This window comes from Brachionichthys hirsutus, chromosome 19 (assembly GCF_040956055.1).
Source record: "Brachionichthys hirsutus isolate HB-005 chromosome 19, CSIRO-AGI_Bhir_v1, whole genome shotgun sequence".
Lineage (NCBI taxonomy): Eukaryota > Metazoa > Chordata > Actinopteri > Lophiiformes > Brachionichthyidae > Brachionichthys > Brachionichthys hirsutus.
This window is the reverse complement of record NC_090915.1, coordinates 11171480-11193658: the sequence shown is the minus strand read 5'-3', so window position 1 is coordinate 11193658 and position 22179 is coordinate 11171480. Positions and strand designations below refer to the sequence as shown.

At 44.8% G+C, this 22179-nt stretch overlaps 1 protein-coding gene across 1 annotated transcript; it reads right to left on the bottom strand.

Moving 5' to 3' along the window:
- Nucleotides 1–375: 375 nt before the first annotated feature.
- On the bottom strand, nucleotides 376–21307 carry arrdc1b (arrestin domain containing 1b). Its single transcript, XM_068753061.1, has 8 exons — nucleotides 21190–21307; nucleotides 9899–10009; nucleotides 6683–6733; nucleotides 3086–3240; nucleotides 2824–3006; nucleotides 2489–2665; nucleotides 1300–1738; nucleotides 376–506 (listed from the first exon to the last, which is right to left on the bottom strand). The coding sequence occupies exons 1-8, from the start codon at nucleotides 21305–21307 to the stop codon at nucleotides 442–444; spliced, it is 1299 nt and encodes a 432-aa protein (XP_068609162.1). The 3' UTR covers nucleotides 376–441.
- Nucleotides 21308–22179: the final 872 nt, after the last annotated feature.

Genomic DNA, 22179 nt, shown 5'->3' with positions numbered 1-22179 from the left:
TATTAAACTAGTTACTATTTAAAGCTACTCATGTAGGATTCAGTCTAGTCTGACAGAAAACTTTCACTGCTATTATAAGACACTGGCACACACACACACACACGCACATGCACATGCACACACACACACACACACACACACACACACACACACACACACACACACACACACACACACACCGTAAAACGATCCAGTATTTTTCTTTGAGGTACAGTATTGTTCGCCTGTTTTGTCAGATGCAATCCGGTGGGACAAGAGGTGAAATTAAAACTTAAATTCAAGATATGATCCCTTCTTTACTTTCTAAAAGATAAGAGTCAATCTCTAAGGTATTCAGGGGCGGAGCTTAGGCCCACCCTCTTTATACCCTCCTTTCTGTCCTGATTGGCTGAGGCAAGCGCGTGTGGGCGAGTCCATGATGCTTCATTTCCTGCTCGTTCTCTACTGTCTGCTGTTGAAACTGGAGTCGGCACTGCTGCAGCTTTCCTCATAAGAAGGTGGAGGCTCTACAACAGGCAAAGGAAATAAATTAGGACAGAAGCCTCTGGAACAAGACCGAACAGAACAGAAACACGCTAGCAGCTGATACTTTGATCATGTGATAGAAAGTCCCGCGTTATAGCGATGCTGTTCTATTAAAGTGTCTACTAGCGTTTGAACAGATGAATTTAGATCTGGTTCTCTGCTCACTGACACTCTAGAGCAGGGGTCGGGAACCTTTTTGGCTGAGAGAGCCATGAACACCACACATTTTTCAGTGTAATTCCGTGAGAGCCATAAAATATGTTTAAAACTAAATACAAGTAAATGTGTGCATTTTATGTAATAACACGTTTAAAGTGCAATAAGTCTCTGGATTAATTTGAATAACATTGTTATGCTGTTGTTCTTCTCAAAAGGGTTTCTAAAATTAGCGTGCTGACAACACGATTTAAAACGAGGGAAATTTACTTCCTGATCTCACAGGAAGTTTACTTCCTGAAAAGGGTCCGCACAGCAGGCCGTAGTGCGGACCCTTCTGCCCTTTTTATAATTGAGCCACAGGTTCCTCACCCCTGCTCTATAGAGATCAGAGGCCTATTTCTGCTGCCTCTGATTTTTCAATTTTCAACATAGTACGGGCAGCACGGTGGTGCACTGGGTAGCGCTGGTGCCACACAACAAGGAGGTCACAGGTTCAAATCCAGCTTGGGGCCTTTCTGTGAGGAGTTTGTATGTTCTCCCCGTGTCTGCGTGGGTTCTCTCCGGGTTCCTCCAAAAACATGCAACTTGGGTGAATTGGAATGTGGGAGCACTAACCATGAGGGTAGTCCCAGCTGCTGTACTCCGGGGGGAGAATGAGAGAACAGGAGGTGGGGATAGGCGTCACGTTCCCCTCGGTGAAGAACGGTATGGTGGCCCCGGTAGACACGCAGAACAGAGGCGCCGTGGCATCAGGCTGCCTGTGGCTGGGAGGAAGCGCGGCGCCGGGGGCGTGGCTGAAGGCGCTGGGAGACATGGTGACCGGCTGACCGGAGGGATCCTGCTGAGAGTGACTCTTTGTGGGGATCTCCTCACTGGCCACACCCCCCGCACCCAGACGCTCGTCCAGTTCGTGTTCCGCCGGCGGCGCGCTGGGGGTCACGCCAGCCGTTCCGCGTGTGATGGAGGGCGTCGGCCTCGACGGCGACAAGTTGACAGCAATGTTCCCAATGCAGATGGGCAGAGTGACGACCGCGTCCGGAGATTTCAGCGACACCTGGAACACAAACAGGAGCAGAATTTACACTTAGAATAAAGCCCAAAGCCTCATCACATCTAGTTTAATACATTTTTAGCATTTATCAGTGTTCATTGGGTTAAAACTACGATTTAATAAAATGAAAAATGAAAAATACAGGTGAAGATGTATTTTAATAACACCGTGTGTCGAACACTCGCAGTGTTCTAATGTCGTTGAAGATAACAGAGGACCAACTAGCTAATCAATTACATTGTTTAACTTATTAAAATAGGATTCAGGAGCTCATTTGAATTTCATTTCTTTGTCATAAACATCAGAGATGAAAACAATAAGGTTTGCAGAATAACACTGGTGATATTTCTTATTTCTCTTAATGCTATTAAATCCCATGAAAAACTAAAACTCTGACACGTCTGATGCCAGGCGCTGCAGAAAACTCATCATACTATTGTACCGGGTTAGATAATCCAATATTCTGGCGTCTCATACTGCGTCTTGTAGAAGTCGCATTAGGATTTAGGCTGCATAGAACCAAACGTCCAAGATGCAGACGGGATGTGAAAGCGTGTCATATTTTGTTACAAAAATACCATTCCTTTCCTTTAAATATTCTGTGTATCCCAACCAGATCGTACCTGCTAGAGCTTTTTATTTAAATATATATATATATACAGTATCTGAGCATCATCAGAAAACTTATTTTCAATTTGTTCCACTACTTGAAATAAAACGAACATGGGAAGCTCAGTGCGAACGCATTCCAACCTGAACGAAGTAGTCGATGTCGATTAGGCTGCAGCCTGTCAGCGCTGACTGAGGAAGAGGAGGGACAATGATCTGTTCTCTCCATTCTGCATGTTTCCCTGCTTTCACTCCAGCGCCCTCCACCTCTGCGATGGTCCGCAGGTCAAACATAGTCCGCTTGGTCTTATAGGTGACTTTCTGGTTTGAAACAGAAGGAAACATAAAAAACAAACAAAAAAAAACGTGAAAACGACATCACACACAAAAGGTTACGGTTAGGTGGAGGCAATAAAATCCTTCACATCACCCACATGAAAGGGTTAATGCAGAGATATTCTAACGCCCCTCTGACTGACCTGTATGAGGCTGGCCAGCACACACCCCGTGTCCTTCCCTGACTTGTTGTGGATCTCGGTGGCCAACTTGATGACCTGACCCGGGATGTAACCCCTCAAGTCACTGCGAGCTTTCAGCATCAGGATCCCCGTCTTCACCAGGAGGTAGTTGAACTTCTTGGTGGTCACAGCGCAACTCGGATGCTGCACAGAGAGCGCAACGGGACCAATATGAGCGCAGAGAAATTAAGAAGTACGCCGGTCTGCACGGCCAATTGCCTACTTCGATGTCAGGAACCTCATTGAGGTTGAGCAAGTTCAGAAGGTAGAAGGGCCTCTGGGCTTTGTAGTCTTTGGAGAAGCGGGGCGTGTCAATGGCTGCCCTCACACGGTAATGGATCTTCCCAAAGGGACCCTCGAAGGAGGTCGGGGCAGCAACTGGAGAGAGGATTGGGGACATGAGGATGTGGAAACTGCTTTGACAGAGAAAACATTTTAGGTGTTTGGAGAGATGTTAGAAGTGTTAAAGCCCAAATATTTGATTTGTCAAAAGGTCTTCAAAAGTCTAAAAAAGTGGCCCTGTCAAATATTTAAAACCTAAAAAACACTAAATCTATTCTAGAATGACATTTTTAAACACACAAAAAAGCATAAATATAGTAACGTTCTAACCCTTTTAGAACAATACTCAACTTAAAGCAGTACAATGACAACATAGTTAATATTTTTAATTTATCAAATTCCTAGATTTCTACAAATATGCTACATATATTAAGTTCTAGCTCGAGTTCAGTCAGGAAGAAAAAAGCTTGACACAACCAGGAAGTACTTTGGTTCTCATGCCATTTTGTCATTCACATTTCTCAGTCTTATTCTTCTGCCACTGCTTTTTGGGGCCGTTTACCGAGTCATTCTGTCCGATAGCACACCGACACACCGTTACTGCCAGCCTGCCATCTTGCTGCCGTCTTTTTAAACACGACCCTCTCCAACCCTCTAGTTCTCACCATCCAGCCTGCAAGATCCACCAAGTTCACCAGGGTCATCAGCCACCGCCACCACCACCAGTGTTGGGACTCCAATGGGAGGGTGCATATTTTGCTGCGGCTCAGGGCAAGATGCCCTTTGACCTCAATCTGCCTGAAGTGCCTATCATTAAGCAGCACATATTTTCTGATATTTTCATTTATCAGATCTCCCCATGTTGAACTGTCAGCGGGACAGCGGGAACCAAAGATGGTGAAAGTTGTGGGCTTGAAAGCGTCATTTAATCTGTTCGGTGTCTGAAGCAAACAAAGAAACCTGCAGCGATGCAAAGCGTTTATAACGGCGTCCGTCAGGATCAATACATTAAGTCTTTGACCTTGTCCATGCAGGCGTCCGTCAGAGTTAATGAGCTTTTCAGAGTGAATGCCTGCAAATCTCGTCTTGAATTCAAAGAATCCTTCGTGTTGTTGTGATTTCAGGAAAGGCAGCGAAGTGGACGACAGGAAATTTATGAAGAATGATAATAAAAAAAAAAGAATGACTTGGAGACAATAGCCAGGCTGTGCAATTCACGTGTTATCAGAATGAAAGACGAGTTTCTCGCTCATGTGATCGTTTTTTGTTATTTCTTTTACCCCGACTCATAGATGCTAGACAAGATAGGTAACAGCTCCAGGGACAAATCTGCTTCCGCTGTCGATAAGAATTAATCACAAGCGGCGGTTTGTTGTTCAGGAGCCGACAGCTTGGCAAAACAAACGTCTGTCAGGGGACCGATGGAGGGCGACTGAGGCACAAGGAAGACTTTACCCGGAGGCACATCACTCTGAACTGACGGTCGCTGATGTAAATGGAAGAGGGCTGTCTCATCTTAGAAGGAATAGCATTCGTAGAGAAACCTTAACGTCAGAAAGAACATCTACTTATCATGGTTAATTCATGGTTTGACGTCTTCCCCCTGCTCCGTGGCTGAAGAACGTCATGTTCCGTCTAAAATAAGGAAAGAATCAATTCATCCTAAAAGGGAAGAAGGCTGAGTTCAACAGAATATGGCCCCGTTTATTTTATTTTTCTACTTTCACTGGGATAATGAATTGGAATTGGGAATGAGGGTAAGATTGGAACTGCGGAAGGGACTTTTCTACTGATATATTTGTAATTGTAATCCTCTAATCTGCTTCTCTTCCCCAACTTGTTGACTGTCTTATGTTTCTTTGGACCAAGGCCATCCTATATCTCATGGTTTATGTCAGCCTCTGACCTCCTCTTCTCTTTGAATCTCTTTGTTCTCCACGAGACTAGAGCAACACCTGAAGCCTCGACTGCAGATAAACGAGGAGACAGACAAACCTCTATTAGTTGCCCACTGTGCAGTTCTGTTCTATTTAAAGTACTGGCAAAACATCGCTTGATACGCAGACATATTGAACAACATATAAGATGTGCAAGAGAGCGGAGTGTGATTGTGAGAGGCTAAGTTAATTCTCATAACTGGTTACTGGCATTGGGAGAATGAGCACAAATCCCTGAACTTCTCCATCATTAATCTTGTTAGCAGGTTGTTCACTTTGTTCAACACCACCATCAATCTAGCCGTCATTCAGGTGCCTCTTTCTGTGTGGTGAATAAAATCCTCTCGTCTGCTGCAGCTCAGCATTCACAGAATTATTGTTTACCAGCAGAGTTTAACGTAACATTTTGCTTTAATAGCATATGATCTGAAAGCATGGGAATGTTACCAGAAACTGATGATTACATTTTGGTGTTGATCCAGAAGAGATCTTGGATTTTGGATCAGTTTGAAACTTTCGGTATCATTGCAGTCAATGGAGCTTCAACATTTGTTCCTCAATATCTCGGCTGATTATTGACTGATGTTTATGGAATTTCACACAGTTATGTAGGGTGGGGTCTGGGGACACCCATCTTACCACCGAATTTCATCCAGATCAACTGTGATTCACTTTTACTTTTCATGGTTGGTGTATAAAGCAGAACCTTTTGATGATGATCCAGATGTGGACGGTGTAAATCTAATTATGAGGGGAATGAGCTGCTCGGGGGAGGTCAGCGCTCTCTGAGTGATTTTCCATTTCTTATTGTGTCTTGATGCTGATATATTTCATATCTACATGTGAGCACTTCTAATAAAAACATGATAAAAACCACATGATCACAATCACCGCTTTAACCTCTGCTTTAAAAGTTCAGTTGTCTCACCCTACAAAAGACTGAAATCTCTTTTAAAGATACTCCAGTCCGTCTGCTTCACCAGCAGGGGGCAGCAGAAGACACACAATTCTCCATTGAACCAGTTACCACAAGCCACAGTTAACATGTTCTGCACCAAAGGACTCAAGTCTGAGGGGAGGGAAAAGCATGGGGACGTGACGAGGAATTAAACACTGGCTGCACAACAGGAGAGGGAACTAAAAATAACCCCCCCCCCCCCCCCACCCCACTGCGTCAGCCCACTCTGCTCGAGTGTAAGACACCAGACGGACACAGAGTGCTCTGACAGGTGCCAAATATGTTCAGCTCGTCTTTGTGTCCAGTATTCAGGAAAAATAGACTTTAACGAACATGTGACCATGCTCCCCCCAAACATGTCTGTGCAATGACACATGCACACACACACACACACACACACACACACACGCACGCATACAGCACCGTTATCACACACCTCGGCATGTGTGTGTTTTGTTTGCACACAAAACTCTGAACATTAGGTGCCCATGAGACAAAAGGTTCAGTGTTATCGGATGCTATCACACCTTCACTGACGCCACGTCTGATAGAGAGCCAGGTGACCAGCGCTGAAACTCAGCCCTGCGTCCTCGTCGTGGAGGTGCGAGATGAAATGCGTCTCAAGGGTTCATTTCAAACTCACCTGGAATGAGAAACTGGAAAGGGAAGCTGTGTTCACCTGCTGCCAGAGTTCCTGTAAAAGAAGAAGCGTTATCACTTCCAGAGCAATGCAAAATACTCTTCACTTTTATTTACACGTATCCCTTTGTAAAACAAAAAAAGAAAAAAATCCGTCCTTGAGAGGCGCCACTCCCGTGAGGCTCGCCTCGCCGTTCACAGTGAGATTGTGTTTCTGAGAAAACTAGTTCAAAGACTCTTCTGTAGTGAAATGATTAGAAGGTGTCAGAGGGTGTGATGAACTGCTGGCTGACTCACTGGTATCGGTGAGGCATTTCTCAGCGAGGCCTATTCATGATTCACAAATGGAAAAGGACTGAGATTCGTAATGCGCCAAACGTCTTCAGTGGGTAGCAGGTCGAAACTGCCGAGTCTAGAACCCAGGCCCTTCTACTCTGAAGCTATGCTGCTGGAAGGTTGGCTTGATTTCGTCTTGCTGGAGTAAGCAGGGTCCTCTGGGTGGCTGCTAAAACCAGTCTGTCCATTTCAGCATTAACGGTGGCTGTCGATGATAAAAACAAATACAATCCAGTCATGATCATCACGCTCCATCTAAAGATGCTGACCAAAATGGCAAGTAATCAGGCAGCAATGATGACAATGACATTCGACATCATTCGTCAGTTTCAGCCGCCACCGCCACCACCGTGCGTCTAAGCACCAATCCCGTTCAGAAAACTTGGTACGCTCAGCTACATTGATTACAAGAGCACAAGACAGCAATAAGGTCCTTTTCCCCTCTCGTCCCACGTTCCATTCGTCCTCCGGACAAACCGACAGCCCAATTAAATTCTCCCAGACAGCGCCGTGCCTCATTCAGGATGGGGACGACGTTTTCCACCGCGTTTTCATCTTCCCGAGCGTGAGCATGGTGCGTGTGCGCTCAGCATGTTTACCACACGAGGAAGAACCCGCGGTCGGAACCAGCTCAGTGCTGTTGAGGCAACAGCAGACAGCCACGCTGACACCAATGCAAACCATTCACCCAAGCCAATTAGCTGCAGGGCGGATTAGACTGCGTATTAAACAGAGCTCTAAACACAAATAAGCCCATTAGAGTCACATGGGAGGAACATCTGGAACCACCCGAGGCCGGTCGGGGTGAGGCTGTGATGAATCGTCCTTGACATTTGCTTATGTGAAACGTAGGTTTTCCCTCGATAACTAACCCGTCTTCAAATAGAAATGATAAACCATGAAATGGTGGCAGGGAGAAAACCTTGCCTGAGGCCACACCGTAAACCCGTTAGCGGCGCCGCACACTCGATTCTCTATACGCTCAACGACATATTCGCATGCTGTCTGAATATAATATCGATGATGGCTGATATGTATCTATACGGCGGGTGGAGAAAAACAACTGAACAGTGAAGCCGCAGTCAGACGGCTGGAGGGAGATCCTCATTATTGGAGCGCAGAGACGGGGTTAAAAAAAACAGATGCTGACATCACTGTTCTTAGCTCCTCCAACCATCTGTGGCATAACACATGATCAGTCAGCCACAGTGAACGCCGTTCGCTTTCATTCATGTGTGTGTGTGTGTGAGACTCTCCCTGTCGGTCGGCCCTTGGGGGTAAGAGCAGAGCATTTCATAAAGCGAATGGGAGGGAGAAAAGGGAGAGATCAAGGGATCTCATGGAGCGGCTGTGTAATGAATTACTTATGCCCTGCTGGGAGTCCGGAATGCCCGTCATTCACCGTGCACTCATGGGCGTGCGTGCGGAAACACTGAATGAGGGTTAAACTGTCTTCGCACTCGTCGAGTACGGTGGCATTAGTTTAAGTCTAACAAAGGGGGAAAATCTCATACTTTTGTATTATTTGATAAAATGACACAAATTTGACTCTTCATACAAAAGGAATTCCATTTTGTTTTATCCTGCCCAGTCATTTTATCCACTTCTCACGGTGCTTGGCTGGATGCATCTTTTTGATAGTCCTGTTTCCTCCTGACCATCTGTCTCCATGGCAACATAACAGAAAGGAAACGGTTAGTTGTGATAGTGAAACTCTCAAAAGTAGTTTTTATACATAACTTCTTTGGTAGAAAACTGTTATGACTATGTATTTTGCAATTTCCAAGTAAAACTCTACAACTGGCTGGCGATTTCTGATCATCTCGTCTTAAAGAAAATGAATGAATAGATATTTAAGATATAAATAACTGAAAGTTGACTTCAAAGTGGAGTTCTGAGAAATGCAGTGGAACAAAACACAACATAAAACAGACGACTATTAAAAAAAGAAGAAGAAAAAAGCGCCAGTCGTCCTACTTCATTACAGGAAATGACAACGTCCTTTTTATCTGGCGCTTACATCTGATGTCACGGCGGCGACCAGTATGAAGCTCAAACCATTCAGCTTTCGGTGGAAGGTTCGAGTTAAGTGTGCAAATCTCCTTAAAGATGGTGTCGTTATGGCTGATGCATTTTAATTTAATGGCCTTCCTCCTTTACAGGGCTGAGGGAGACAGGCCTCACTGTATAATGTATAATGCATTATGAATCACCGTATAATGTAGTCCAACACAACAACACAAACCAAACACGTTTCAGTGAATTACATTGTATGCATGCAGAGCACATTTCTGCTGGTGGCTGCTGGTATAACCGCAAAAAAAAAAAAAGGAAGCTGAATGGAAGGTTCAGGAAGTGTTCCTTTCGATGGGGGGGGGGGGGCAGGATATCTGTACAGCACGGCAGGATGGACCGCTAACAGATGACCATGTTTCAGTTCAGGGGAGTGGCATTAGAAAAGGAGGATTTACTACATTGCTTTACAGCAGCGGTCCCCAACCACCGGGCCGCGGCCCGGTACCGGTCCGTGAGGCATTTGTTACCGGGCCGCACAGAAAGAATAACTAATTTATACAATTTCCGTTGTATCGATTATTAGCATCTAAAAGGTGTTTGATTTTGAAAAACGACCGGATTTTCTCCAACGAAACGCTCTCCTGCGAATCTTCATGCTTTACGTGATACGTTACTAAAAACAGACGTGAACTAGCGAAAATTAAATTAAAAAACAAACGTCTTTGTTAACCCCTAATCTTGAACTTAACCCTTAGACCCAAACCCCAACCCTAATATCTAAATCTAAAATCAGGTCAGTAAAAAATAAAAAAGATAATTAAAAAACAACTATTAAAGGTCTGGAGTGTTTCTGTAACTGAGTCCTTACCTTTGTCAGCAACAGACAACGTGCTGTTAAAGTACTGCTCCTCCAGCATCCAGGAAGTGTCATTCATTTTATTGGATATCCCACAAGAGCCCTGACAGTAGACCTTGATGGCTGCGAAGAGAGGAAGGTAAACAGGAGTTATCCAAGTTAGCGTTGCTGCAGGATCCAACTGCCAGCTTTATTTATTTATCTGCGGATCATTTTCTCGTAGACAAAATATTTTGTAGTTAATACCCAAAATGTTCTTGTAATTGTGCCATGTAACCTTTTGAAATATTTGGTCAAACCGTTTCTGAAGCATGGAACTTGGATTTTCTAAAAGGGTGATGATGATGATGATGAATATATTTATTAGATAGAATGTAAGAGCAGTACAAGTACGGTCAAACAATAGTATGTATTACAGTACAAGTACAGTCAAACGCACTGTGTTGAAAATACAATTAAACTCTTAACTGTGAATACAAGCTGTTAACCCCTAATCTTGAACTTAACCCTTAGACCCAAACCCCAACCCTAATATTTAAATCTAAAATCAGGTCAGTAAAAAATAAAAAAGATAATTAAAAAACAACTATTAAAAACGACCGTAAACAGAAGCACAATCAAAGAGACAAAGAGATGTTAAAGCGTTTAGACTACGCATGTCTTTCAATCGTGAAATAAATACTCCAGGACATGCGGGGGTTTTATTTTGCAACTAACGGAAAGCTAAAGTAGACGACTTTTTATTCACTCTCCAGAAAAAAAACATTCAAAACTTCACAATCATGATGGATTCATCAACATCCGTCATCAAAGCAAAGCGCTGCAGTGAGAGGCGAGCAGCAGGAACACCTCTATCGAGAGCGCACCTCTCCATCCCTCTACAGTCACTGATTGTCTGCCTGTGAGGAACACACACACACACACACACACACACACACGCACCTGTATCAGAAGCCAGATGATTAAACAGAGATGGCTCAGTATAATCTCAGTATTCAAGGACAAGGACATAAGACAGATTTGGTCTGTCTGTCTATCGAACCCATTGGCACTACAGGAATAGAGCTTTTTCAGTAGGAGGGGAAAAAGCCAGCTCTAGAGTTTAAAACTTTGCAGCAATACCAATACTAGTTCCAAAACCACTGCGGCCCAACATTCCTCACAAGGGTCTACTGGTTAATAACAAAGGTTTGTCATTTGAGTGATAAACAGTGCAGCTAGTCTGACACCGGATCTCTTTTTGACGGATTACCTCCTACCCCCCCCCCCCGCCAACCATACTTGTTGATTAGCAACAGTTACTGGAAAACTTGAACAAGCAACTGAGTTACCTAGTTAGCCTTCAAAAAAAAAAATTCACAAGTCTTAAGAAAGGGCATACAAATTAGGACGAAAGCAGAAATCTATATCGCTTCCACACGGAAGCAGATTTTACAACATGTTACAGAACTCGTCTTGTCAGTGGACAAAACAGAGAACAGTGATGACTCGTCATCTTTTTTTGAAATGAATCCAGCTTCTGACACAGATGGCAGCAATCTGTGTCAGATCACAATTTATAAAATATAGAGTACGTTTAGAACAGCAGACTAAAATAGAGTATATAAAGAAAGATTTATTAGTCAAACTTTGACAAAAAAAAAGCGTGAGAAAAAGGTTTCAGCATCTGAAAACACAAAGAGATGCAACAGTTGGCGAGTCGTTCAGTCGGCTTCCTATAGCTTTTTAGCAGCTACAGTTAGCACACAAGCTTTATTGTGGCGAGGCGTTACAGATATTTTTATTTTAAGCGTCAAATCCAATTGAGTTTCCAAGTGGAGCTGAGACAGGAAACTGACTGAAGTTCCAAACTTCTATTCAATTTGAGATGTGAGTCGCACTGGAATCATACAGATGAATGTTTATGCACCAGCAGGATCACATCTTCAGTACCAGTGCAGGGGGCGCCTGGAACAGAAGGGACCCCAGCCTGGGGGACTGAAGCTCAGCCAGAGGCAGAGCTTGCTGCCTGGACATGACGGCCTGGTGCCGCTACTCATTAGAGCTCACTATTAGAGCATGGGCAGACACATCCAGGAGAGGAACTCTGCAGATATAGCTGACACGACTGCTGCGTCTTACAGAATCACAGAATCCGAGGCGAGTGTTCGGGTTGCGGAGGATGTGGGTTGAGACTCTTTGCAATAATGTTGAGAAAGAAGATGCTTCAGGAAGGTGCACTCCGATTGTTATCCGATTTGTGCCGCTGCGCATCCGAAAAGAATATCCCGTTTTCATTGAACGACTCAGAAGAGATAAATACGATAAGGAGACACAGAAGGAGAAACAGACTCGACGGAGGAAACGCCACGCCTCGATGTGGCAGCGCCAGGCTGTCAACAAAAGCTGTATCAGATGAACAATCTGACTTTCTGAAATTCCTACTTTAAGAAATGCGCCTCTTCAATAAGATAACGCAAACAACAATTTGCTAAATGTTGTCCGGGAGCCGTCACTCAAAAATGATTTCATCCGATCAAAGTTCAGCAGTGCAGGGGATTAGAGATCTGATTAGATATCAATGCCAGAAAAACAGCTTTCCCTTCAGATTACTTTTTTTTTTGGATGAACAGTAACAGCTGAAAAGAAACAGGAGCCTGAAAGGGAGCGCTTCTGCCCCAGCGCATGCTTTTTGTTTCTCTATTAATTGCATTTTTAACACAACTTTCCTGCAACAGCTGCAGATGCAATTTAAGCCAGACTAATGATATTAGTGCTGTGCTATTAATGGAAGCGTGAGCCAAACATTTTAATTACACCAGAGTGTCTTTGAGTCCAAAAGACATTAGAAAATGTCATTATTTTCTATTTTTATTCAGACAAATATTTCATCTGGTATCTAATGTACCGGAAAAGACATTCCTAAAAGTACAAAAACACGTATAAAACATCAATGATGGAGCGAACATCAGGAAAGACTGAGACATTCCACCCCCCCCCCCCCAGAAAACTCTCTTTGCTGTGAGGAATATTGCTTTAGCGGCATCCTTTGAACTCTTACTGGACAGCCTGTGGGATGAAGCCGTCGGGGCTTGCTGCCTGTTGCATCGGGACAGGGAGACATGAGTCAGCGTTGGGTTTGGTCGGGAAGAACGCTGGGAAGCCAGTCTGATAATGGCGCTTCCTTATTTACGCCGATTACACAGAGCTCAGTTTCAGCTGATTGCTGGAAGCACAAAGGAGCCTCTGTCGGACAGAACAGACGGGCTGTGTCTGAACATCAAAGATTCCAGCCTGAAGTGGGCGAGCTCCTGAGGATGAATAATGTTAGACTTGACTTATTTGATCAGAATCCCTTACAGACATCCGAGAGTTTTTGGGGCAGTCTACTTTGGGACACACCAGAGGCAGTACCTGTGTGTGTATACTGTGTAATATGTTATATAAGATTTTATCTTGTCATGTCCCTCTGCACCCACTCTCTAAATGACGTATTGACTTTAATTGATTGTGAGTGTTTCCTTGAAAGATGTATTTCCATAGTGGCGCATTACGAATATGCATTACAAGCCGTGCTGAATTTTAAACAGAAGTGAGTTTTTCAAGCCTTGCTGGTCTAGTTTTGTTGGAGGAATCTTTCTCCTCTTGCAGATGCAGGGACAGCGTGTTCATTTTTCTACATAATAATGCAGCACTAAGATGACAATTTGTTTTGTCAATGTCCTTGGAAGACTTATCAACAACATCAGTATTCAGACAGAGGACGTACGTCTAAGAGGTCTTTCTTTTTAGCTTAGTGGCAATGAAAGACAAGAACAAGAGGAAGTGTCAGCGAGTACTACTACTACTGTACTTTCTTCTTGTCCCGTGAGGGGTCGCCACAGCAAATCAACGTTCTCCACTTCACCCTGTCCTTTGCATCGTCCTCCCCAACACCAGCCACTCTCATGTCCTCCCTCACTACGTCCATGTCTCTTCTCCTGGGTCGTCCTCTAGCCCTGTCCTTTGCATCGTCCTCCCTCACTACGTCCATGTCTCTTCTCCTGGGTCGTCCTCTAGCCCTGTCCTTTGCATCGTCCCCCCTCACTACGTCCATGTCTCTTCTCCTGGGTCGTCCTCTAGCCCTGTCCTTTGCATCGTCCTCCCTCAGTACGTCCATGTCTCTTCTCCTGGGTCGTCCTCTGGCCCTGTCCTTTGCATCGTCCTCCCTCACTACGTCCATGTCTCTTCTCCTGGGTCGTCCTCTGGCCCTGTCCTTTGCATCGTCCTCCCTCACTACGTCCATGTCTCTTCTCCTGGGTCGTCCTCTAGCCCTGTCCTTTGCATCGTCCCCCCTCACTACGTCCATGTCTCTTCTCCTGGGTCGTCCTCTAGCCCTGTCCTTTGCATCGTCCTCCCTCAGTACGTCCATGTCTCTTCTCCTGGGTCGTCCTCTGGCCCTGTCCTTTGCATCGTCCTCCCTCACTACGTCCATGTCTCTTCTCCTGGGTCGTCCTCTGGCCCTGTCCTTTGCATCGTCCTCCCTCACTACGTCCATGTCTCTTCTCCTGGGTCGTCCTCTGGCCCTGTCCTTTGCATCGTCCTCCCTCACTACGTCCATGTCTCTTCTCCTGGGTCGTCCTCTAGCCCTGTCCTTTGCATCGTCCTCCCTCAGTACGTCCATGTCTCTTCTCCTGGGTCGTCCTCTGGCCCTGTCCTTTGCATCGTCCTCCCTCACTACGTCCATGTCTCTTCTCCTGGGTCGTCCTCTGGCCCTGTCCTTTGCATCGTCCTCCCTCACTACGTCCATGTCTCTTCTCCTGGGTCGTCCTCTAGCCCTGTCCTTTGCATCGTCCCCCCTCACTACGTCCATGTCTCTTCTCCTGGGTCGTCCTCTAGCCCTGTCCTTTGCATCGTCCTCCCTCAGTACGTCCATGTCTCTTCTCCTGGGTCGTCCTCTGGCCCTGTCCTTTGCATCGTCCTCCCTCACTACGTCCATGTCTCTTCTCCTGGGTCGTCCTCTGGCCCTGTCCTTTGCATCGTCCTCCCTCACTACGTCCATGTCTCTTCTCCTGGGTCGTCCTCTGGCCCTGTTCCCTGGCAGTTCCATCCTCAGCATCCTTCTACCGATATAGCTGGTTTACATGCTGAATCTGTCAAAATTAGATTCCAATCATTTTGATATTTAAAAAAATAATCTTGAGAGGGAACACGTCTGTCAAGCGGAACGCGCTTCTTTGTTAGAAATATATTTTCAGTATCAGAGATCCATTTAGAAAATGTCAAACGGCCTTTGGAAGACTGGAGAGTTGCTCAAGTCACGCACAAAATTACCAACTAGTAAGGCTAAAATCTGGAATGGAACTATCAAGGTATGATAACATCTCAGAAAATATCACCTTATTACTTATACTACTAGTACTATAGTAGTACAAGTAATAATAGTATATACAGTGACCCATAAAAAAGGTTTAGAGTTACACTTTATTACACGAGGAGGAAAACACAAAGAGGAACTTTAAATAACTTTTTGGACAAACACAAAAATACACACACACACAAAAAAAGGATTTCCGAACTGAGGAAGAACCCAATTCTGAGACAATGACGAAGAGGATGTTGCTGCAGTTACTTTGACAGTGTGCCTAAAATTTGTACCTGAGCCATTTACTGCAAAATATTTTAGGATGTACATTATTACAAAGGAGAAGCAGTATAGTTAGAATATTATAACAAGCAAAATACAAACCCTCCTATGAGGGAAGGAGTTCTCATGAATGGAAGCCATTTGTTTTCACCACTTACAACTTCAAACTGTTTTTAAGTCTCTGACAACATGGAGATTTTCCCGTGTTCTCAAACACAACGATTATGGTCATGAACGGACACTTATCTGACCTGACAGAGGCACGATGTTTGGGAAGGTGAGTGAAACAGTTCGGACGCTTTTCCTCATTTAGCAGACCCTAAGCCTAACCCATCCTTGATAGCAAATCTATGTTGACTTCTTTGATATCAAAAGAGGTTCAAAGACACTGGTTTTACTCTCCTTTTGGAGGATGGAGATCAGTGAGGTGTCTCGCATCTCTGGTACTGGTACATCCATTTTCCTCTCATCGTCCGGCCTTACGATTCTCGTTCAAGGACATTTTTATTTCATTTATCAACGCTTAAAAGCATGCTCATTCATCCTATTTATACTGTTTAACTTGATTCTGGTGTTTAACATCTGCACTTTTGACAATCACAGCACTCAATGCAAATTAGGTACATTGAATAAATGAACGAGAAGCGCACCTTTTTCCTGACGATCCTCAGCTCCCTTAACTAGGCATGAATACCACATTATTCGCAGCAGCAGAAGCCATTAATACACGAGCATCATATGACATGTCATGCAAAGACAACATCAACACTCGACGGTATTCACTGCTTGATGACAAACTTTGCACACTAAAGGCAGATCGTACAATGACATGCAGAGAAACCAGAGAGCGACTCTCTGCGAGCACATGTAAGAGGCTTATTGATGCAGAAGTTGCATAATAATACAACAAGCAGATGCTTAATCTGTATCCTCACCCTATAATTCGTCCACATCTCTCTGCATCAGCCTCAAATCCAGACCGAACAGACTTGAGCAGCCGCACTCTTTATACTGCAAATTCTAATTAATCACAAAATGAAATATTGGACAATATTTAGCAACTAGATTTTCACCTCGTTTTATTTTAGTTTGAGTACGCACATGTGTGCAGTATAAATGGCCATAAGTTGTGGTCATAAGTTGACGACCCCCTGTATTACAAAAAACGGAACTAATCATTTAGTTCTCCACGTGTTTCATCTTTGGCACTGTCTCGATATTTATATGAGCTTTCTTGGGAATTAAGTCGACTTTAAATAAGATGATTGTCTCACTTCTTCTCTCTCTATCTCAACCCAGCTGGTCAGACAGATGGCCGTCCACCATGAGTCTTAGGTTCTGTCCAAGGTTTCTGCCTGTTAAAGGGAGGTTTTTCCTTGCATCCGTCTCCAAAGTTCCTGCTCTTGTGGGTAAAGTTGGGTTCTGTCTTTCCCTGCTAATCCTGTAAAGCGCCTTGAGATGACTTTATATTATGATCTGGCGCTATAGAAATAAAACTGAATTGAAATGAATTGAATGAGATCTGCAATCTGACAATACCTGAAGCGCCATGTTTTCTTAATTACCCTCGCCGAAGCGGAAGCGAGGGTATTGCAATTGGGTGCGTTTGTTTGTCTGTCTGTTTGTCTGTTTGTCTGTCCGAGCGCATAAGTCAAAAACTAGTAACCCAATCGACTTGAAATTTTTACACAAGCAAGGTTCTGTCCGTGGCTCGGTCCTCCCCGAGAATGCCGTTGATCCGGATCTGGATCCAGATTCTAGAATTATTTTTACATCTGGAATTGTGCCTGTGCTGTAAACTGCCACTTTAAGAGGGAGGGACACGAATGGCATGATGGGAAAAAGAGTCCAGAAGGAGTCTTGTAGTACATTCCGGAGCAGCAAGCTAGAGCAGGTTTGGCCCCTCTGATCCGGAAGCCCTGTTTACTGTCTCACAAGATCGAAGAGTCTTTTGGAGGCGGGGTCTGCAATCTCTGATTGTCTTTCTAGTTCTGCTTGCATTGACAGTTTTATTAAAGTTAGACTAAATCTTCTGCTATAACGTGAGCCGCTACATGTAAAGTGGACCTTCACCGTGTTTGTCACCGTGGATTTCCGGTGCAAAACATTCCGGGTCGAACCTGTAGCCATCGTGTTAGAAAGTGTGACGAGTCATTTATGATCAGCCGAGGTCCGACAGTTGCTCTGGGTCAGAGTAGTTTGACGATAAGGGTGTGTTTGAGCTGCTGTCGATGACTCGTCAGTATTAGCCAAAGACAAGTGAAGAAATCCTCATCAAGTAGCACTGTGTGGAGCCAGTGGATGCCCTGGGTCTTAGTGGAAACGTAATCCAGACTCCACATCCCTGATTCTCCGCATTAAGCCCGACCTCTGCTTCGGCCCCAAATCCAGCCGTGCACCAAGCTCAAAAACTCATTGACAGATTTTTTCTAAATACCTCGCAGGCAAATGGACAGATGGGGTCGATCTCTTAACCTCATCTGACCTCCGCTGGGGAGGGGGTAAATATTTATCGGCAGAGCCATGCATGAAGAGCAGACGATGCATTTCACAGCCTATCAGTTCAGCACAGCCATAAAGCAACTTCTTATCTCCCAGTTGACAAGGGTTCTATTTTGGGTTCTTGGTTGGCAGTTGGCACTCATCAAAGTTTTGATCCACTTCCACGGAGGAACGGCACCCTCTCTGGCAACTCATTTTATGCAAGATTTGAAGTGCGGCAGTTTTTCTCGAGGAAGAGGAGGAGTGGTCTGTGTCTCTGCTTATCAAGGGGAATGACACATAATCCTCTTCTGGCAGATCCAATTAACCAGCGGGGTGCTGGTTACGGCGCACAATGGTCCATCATTGACATGGATAAGTTCAAGGAGAGAGGAAACAGCTGGCGCCAAGACATCTATGGGTAAAGAACACAGGCCGACAAGGAACATGTGGATCAATGTCTCTCACTGACAAAGAAGGGCGGCAGGAAATAGTCACTATTATTCTCACTGAGTAATCGTGTGTCAAGTTCCTCACTCAAGGACAAAAGACAGCAGAGCCACGGGGATTACGCATCCTTTGGTGGGAGGTTATTCATTTGTACAGAATAATCCGGTTTATAACAAATCTAGTCCACAAGGAGAAGCGGAAGAATGGGCCTAAACAACGGAGCAGAACAACGACGACCACAAATACGTTTAAACCTTAAAGATTGTTGTTAAACTCATGATAGTGTGAGACTAAACAGTCCAACAGTGGCCAAGTGTCTACGAGCGAACAGCGGCGACTGAACGATGCTGGACATCAAATGCAAGATGGGAAAGTGCACACCGGAGCCTGAACGCCTCATCAATACATGCACGACCAACCACACCTCGAATGCAACACAGGACTAATAGTCACGTCGTCACGGGCGCGGCGTGCCTACAGTTACACACACACACACACGAATGAAAGACAGATGAAGTACGGCTGCTGTTGGATTCTAGATCATTTGAATTTAAAATGTAAAAAAGGGAAAGCCAGCAGACCTGGGTGAGGTTACAGAGGCCTTGGTAAGAGGAGAGAAGCATTCAGCGGTGAGCGCTGAACGCTTGGGAGTGTGGCTAACAGCCATCCCATGGTTATGTGTTCCCTTTTCCATCTCCGTAAAAAGAAAATCTGTGATGACGCAGCCCCAGTCTTGAAAAACAGGCCATCAGTTCCTGAATGTGTTGTCGCAGAGATCAAGACGTCTCCCTGCTGCATTTTAAATTGAATCATCAATAAAGGAGAATCAGCAAGACACTGGAGTCAGTTAAAAGAATTTCTCTGGGGATTTATAATTGTGCTGCAGCAAACAGTGGACTTCATTGAAACGTTCCCCACAGAGGACATGATCTTTAGAATTATTAAACTGCTGACTTCAAGGTATATTTAGATGAGGAATAGCGGGATGGGCTCATAATTAGCTGACAAAGCACAAATTAGAGTTACCGAAAAGTCACAACTACCATGTGAATGCTTAAATATGTGTTTTCAATAAACATCAACTACTGTGGGCGACCTAAAGTAGCCCGCATGGAGCCAGAAATGCTAACCTTATACCCTAGATTGCACTCAGTGGCCTAATATTCAAAATGAAAGATTTTTTACATCCTTCATTGAAAAATATTCAGTAATTGGCTGAAATTATTCAGTTGACATGACCCCTGGTTTCAGGAAGAGGAAAACAAATTTAAAATAAATGACCGATGCTAATAATCGCTCATTTAAATGACCTTTGCTCACGCTCCTCACCAGAGCTTCAGACGTAACGGCCTCATTTGGAATGTGTCTTGATAATTTATTTTAGCAATGACCATTAATCTTTCGAGAGAGGATTATCAATCAAAACAAAAAAGACGTCAAGTCAGACTCGCTAAATGTTGTTCAAGCCCTCCTGCTTCGCCAAGTAATGCTGGCACGAAATATAAACACAGCTTCCTGTACTAAAGGCTCCAGCAGGGTTCTTATGCGTGTGCAGCATGATGCGGGAGTATGAATTAGTAGTACTTTCATGAACTTCATGCTTGAACAAAGGAAGTTAATCAATAGAAAGGCAGTCTAATGGCGTTCTTCATCAATAATAGAGTGAGGCTGAGAATTTGGCCTCGAGAGCATTCAGTATTTCTGAGAGCTTGTGTTTCTTATTTCATTTCATAAAATGTTATGCATATTATCCTGCTATTAGAACAACTGCTTTAAAACCGATGATCAATAAGACAACCAAAACAACAGTCACAGTTCATAATGATCATTACATCTCTGTTGAAGAACTTCAGTAGCTTAGCACGCGTTGGTGCGTTGAAAGATAGAGGCTGGAGAAGCGCTCAAAGAGAAGCGCTTGATATTTGATTTCCCTGCGATAACTCCTCATCTTCATCTTCATCCTAATGAGACAAATAATGAAATCAATGAAGGAAATGGATCTCTCACACAGAGCATGCAAAAAGCCCAAAAAAAGTTTCGTCTATTGTCAAAAACCAGAAATTCGAATGCTCACATAAAGCAGACACACACTGAGGTCATCTCCTCCAGAACAGCAGCAGCAGCTCCGCTTGTTGTCACCGTTGCTGCTCCCTCTGAGCATCCCAGTGATGAACTGCGGCGTCACCTCACCATCACAGCCAGAACCCAAATGGATCCGCCGTCCTCTTCCTGAGTCACGCATCTTTGGAAACGTTGAAGTTGTATCGCAGGCCTCCATCACAAGACAAGACCCCCACAGTCCATCCTTTGTGGGTCTCCATGGCAACCCCAGATGCTGCTCTCCACCTTTCCACCCCCCATCGTGAAACTGCAGTTTTTGTACCTCAGATACTACTTCAGCAACAAACTGTCTCTGCCACCTGTTGTTCTCCGCGTGCCATCCAAACGTAAACGACGTGCACAAAACAACAAACGGAATCAGCACACGGTACCGAGCAGGAAGAGATTTGAATCACCGATGCGCCGCGACCAGCGGGCTCGAGCGAGGCGTGGAAGCGCCGCGTCCGCTCCCAGCGGAACCCGCAGCGAACGCAGCGTGAGCGCCACAGGAAGGAGCGAACAAATAACCACCCGGCGGCCAGGCTCGAGTCTCCGTCACGGTGGAAAGTTGATCTCCTCGCTGAAGCAGGACGCGCAGGACGCGCAGGACGCGCCGGTGAGAACGTTCGTCCGCCCGCCGGGACGCGCCCGCCGGAGCGACGCTTACCTTTGAACTGCAGCGGACTGCCGGCTCGTATTTTCACGGTCCCGCTGATGGACTCTCCCGGACCGTAAACCACCTTGTTGTTGGTCAAAGCGATGTCGAATTCCTGAAGCTTTCCCATGGCTCCCTGCTCCCTGCTCTGCGTCTCAGCGAGGAGGCGACGCTGCGCTGCGCTTCCTCTCACCTGCTGCCGCTGAGACCGGTGACGTCACGCGGAACGCGCGTCAATACTAATTATAGGGGGGGGGGGGTATGGAGAGAAATGTGTTTCTTTTTATGCAATCCAACAAAAATGTATTTGCAATTAAAGAAAATATTTGCAAACAAGAACATTATTATCCATCAACATCATTATTTTTGGTTGCAAATCTTTTCTTTGTTTGATTGCGTAAAAATAAATAAATGTCTCTCCATAGGGAGGGTGTCAGACCCTTTGACCTTGAATTGATCAAATCCAGAATCAGCTCAGTGTGTCAAAAATGTCAAAAAAAGGTCATCTTTAAGCTATTTTACATAAATGTTAAGAATAGTTTGGGTTGTTCTCCCGACTTTAAAAGGGCCCTCCTTGCCTTGATGAGTCCAGTTAACCCTTCAGGGAACAACCCGCTTCTCTCCATCTCTTAAAAATAATCATAGTTTTCTGCTATCTTTTCCAAAGTGAGAGCCACTCTGCCTGATGTCGTTGGTGTTGCTTTGAGAAGGATATCCCCTCATTAGCCGAAGGTCACAGAGGTCTTCTTCACGATGTTTCACAAGTCGTATTAATCCAAGCATTTCCCGATTGCATTCAAACAGGACACTTTCTTGCAAATTATTATTTGTATGCATGATTTTTGCAAGTCCTCCGACTGAAAGCCGTAATTTCCCGTCTTCCATAATGAACTGCACATAAAAGCTGCTGGAATGGGCTCCGAAGAAAAGCCCTTCAAATCTGCAGGTATTTGCCTCAGGTGTAAGGCGTGTACTTTGTGTTAGTCGGAATAACTCTGCGGA

Excerpts from the sequence above, each read along its gene's own strand:
- arrdc1b (XM_068753061.1), bottom strand. The coding sequence starts at position 21,307 with ATGGGAAAGCTTCAGGAATTCGACATCGCTTTGACCAACAACAAGGTG. Across the intron at positions 1,739-2,488 it reads ACATCGACTACTTCGTTCAG|GTGTCGCTGAAATCTCCGGA; the intron begins GTTGGAATGCGT and ends TTTGTGTTCCAG. Across the intron at positions 507-1,299 it reads CAGCTGGGACTACCCTCATG|AGCCTCCACCTTCTTATGAG; the intron begins GTTAGTGCTCCC and ends TGCCTGTTGTAG.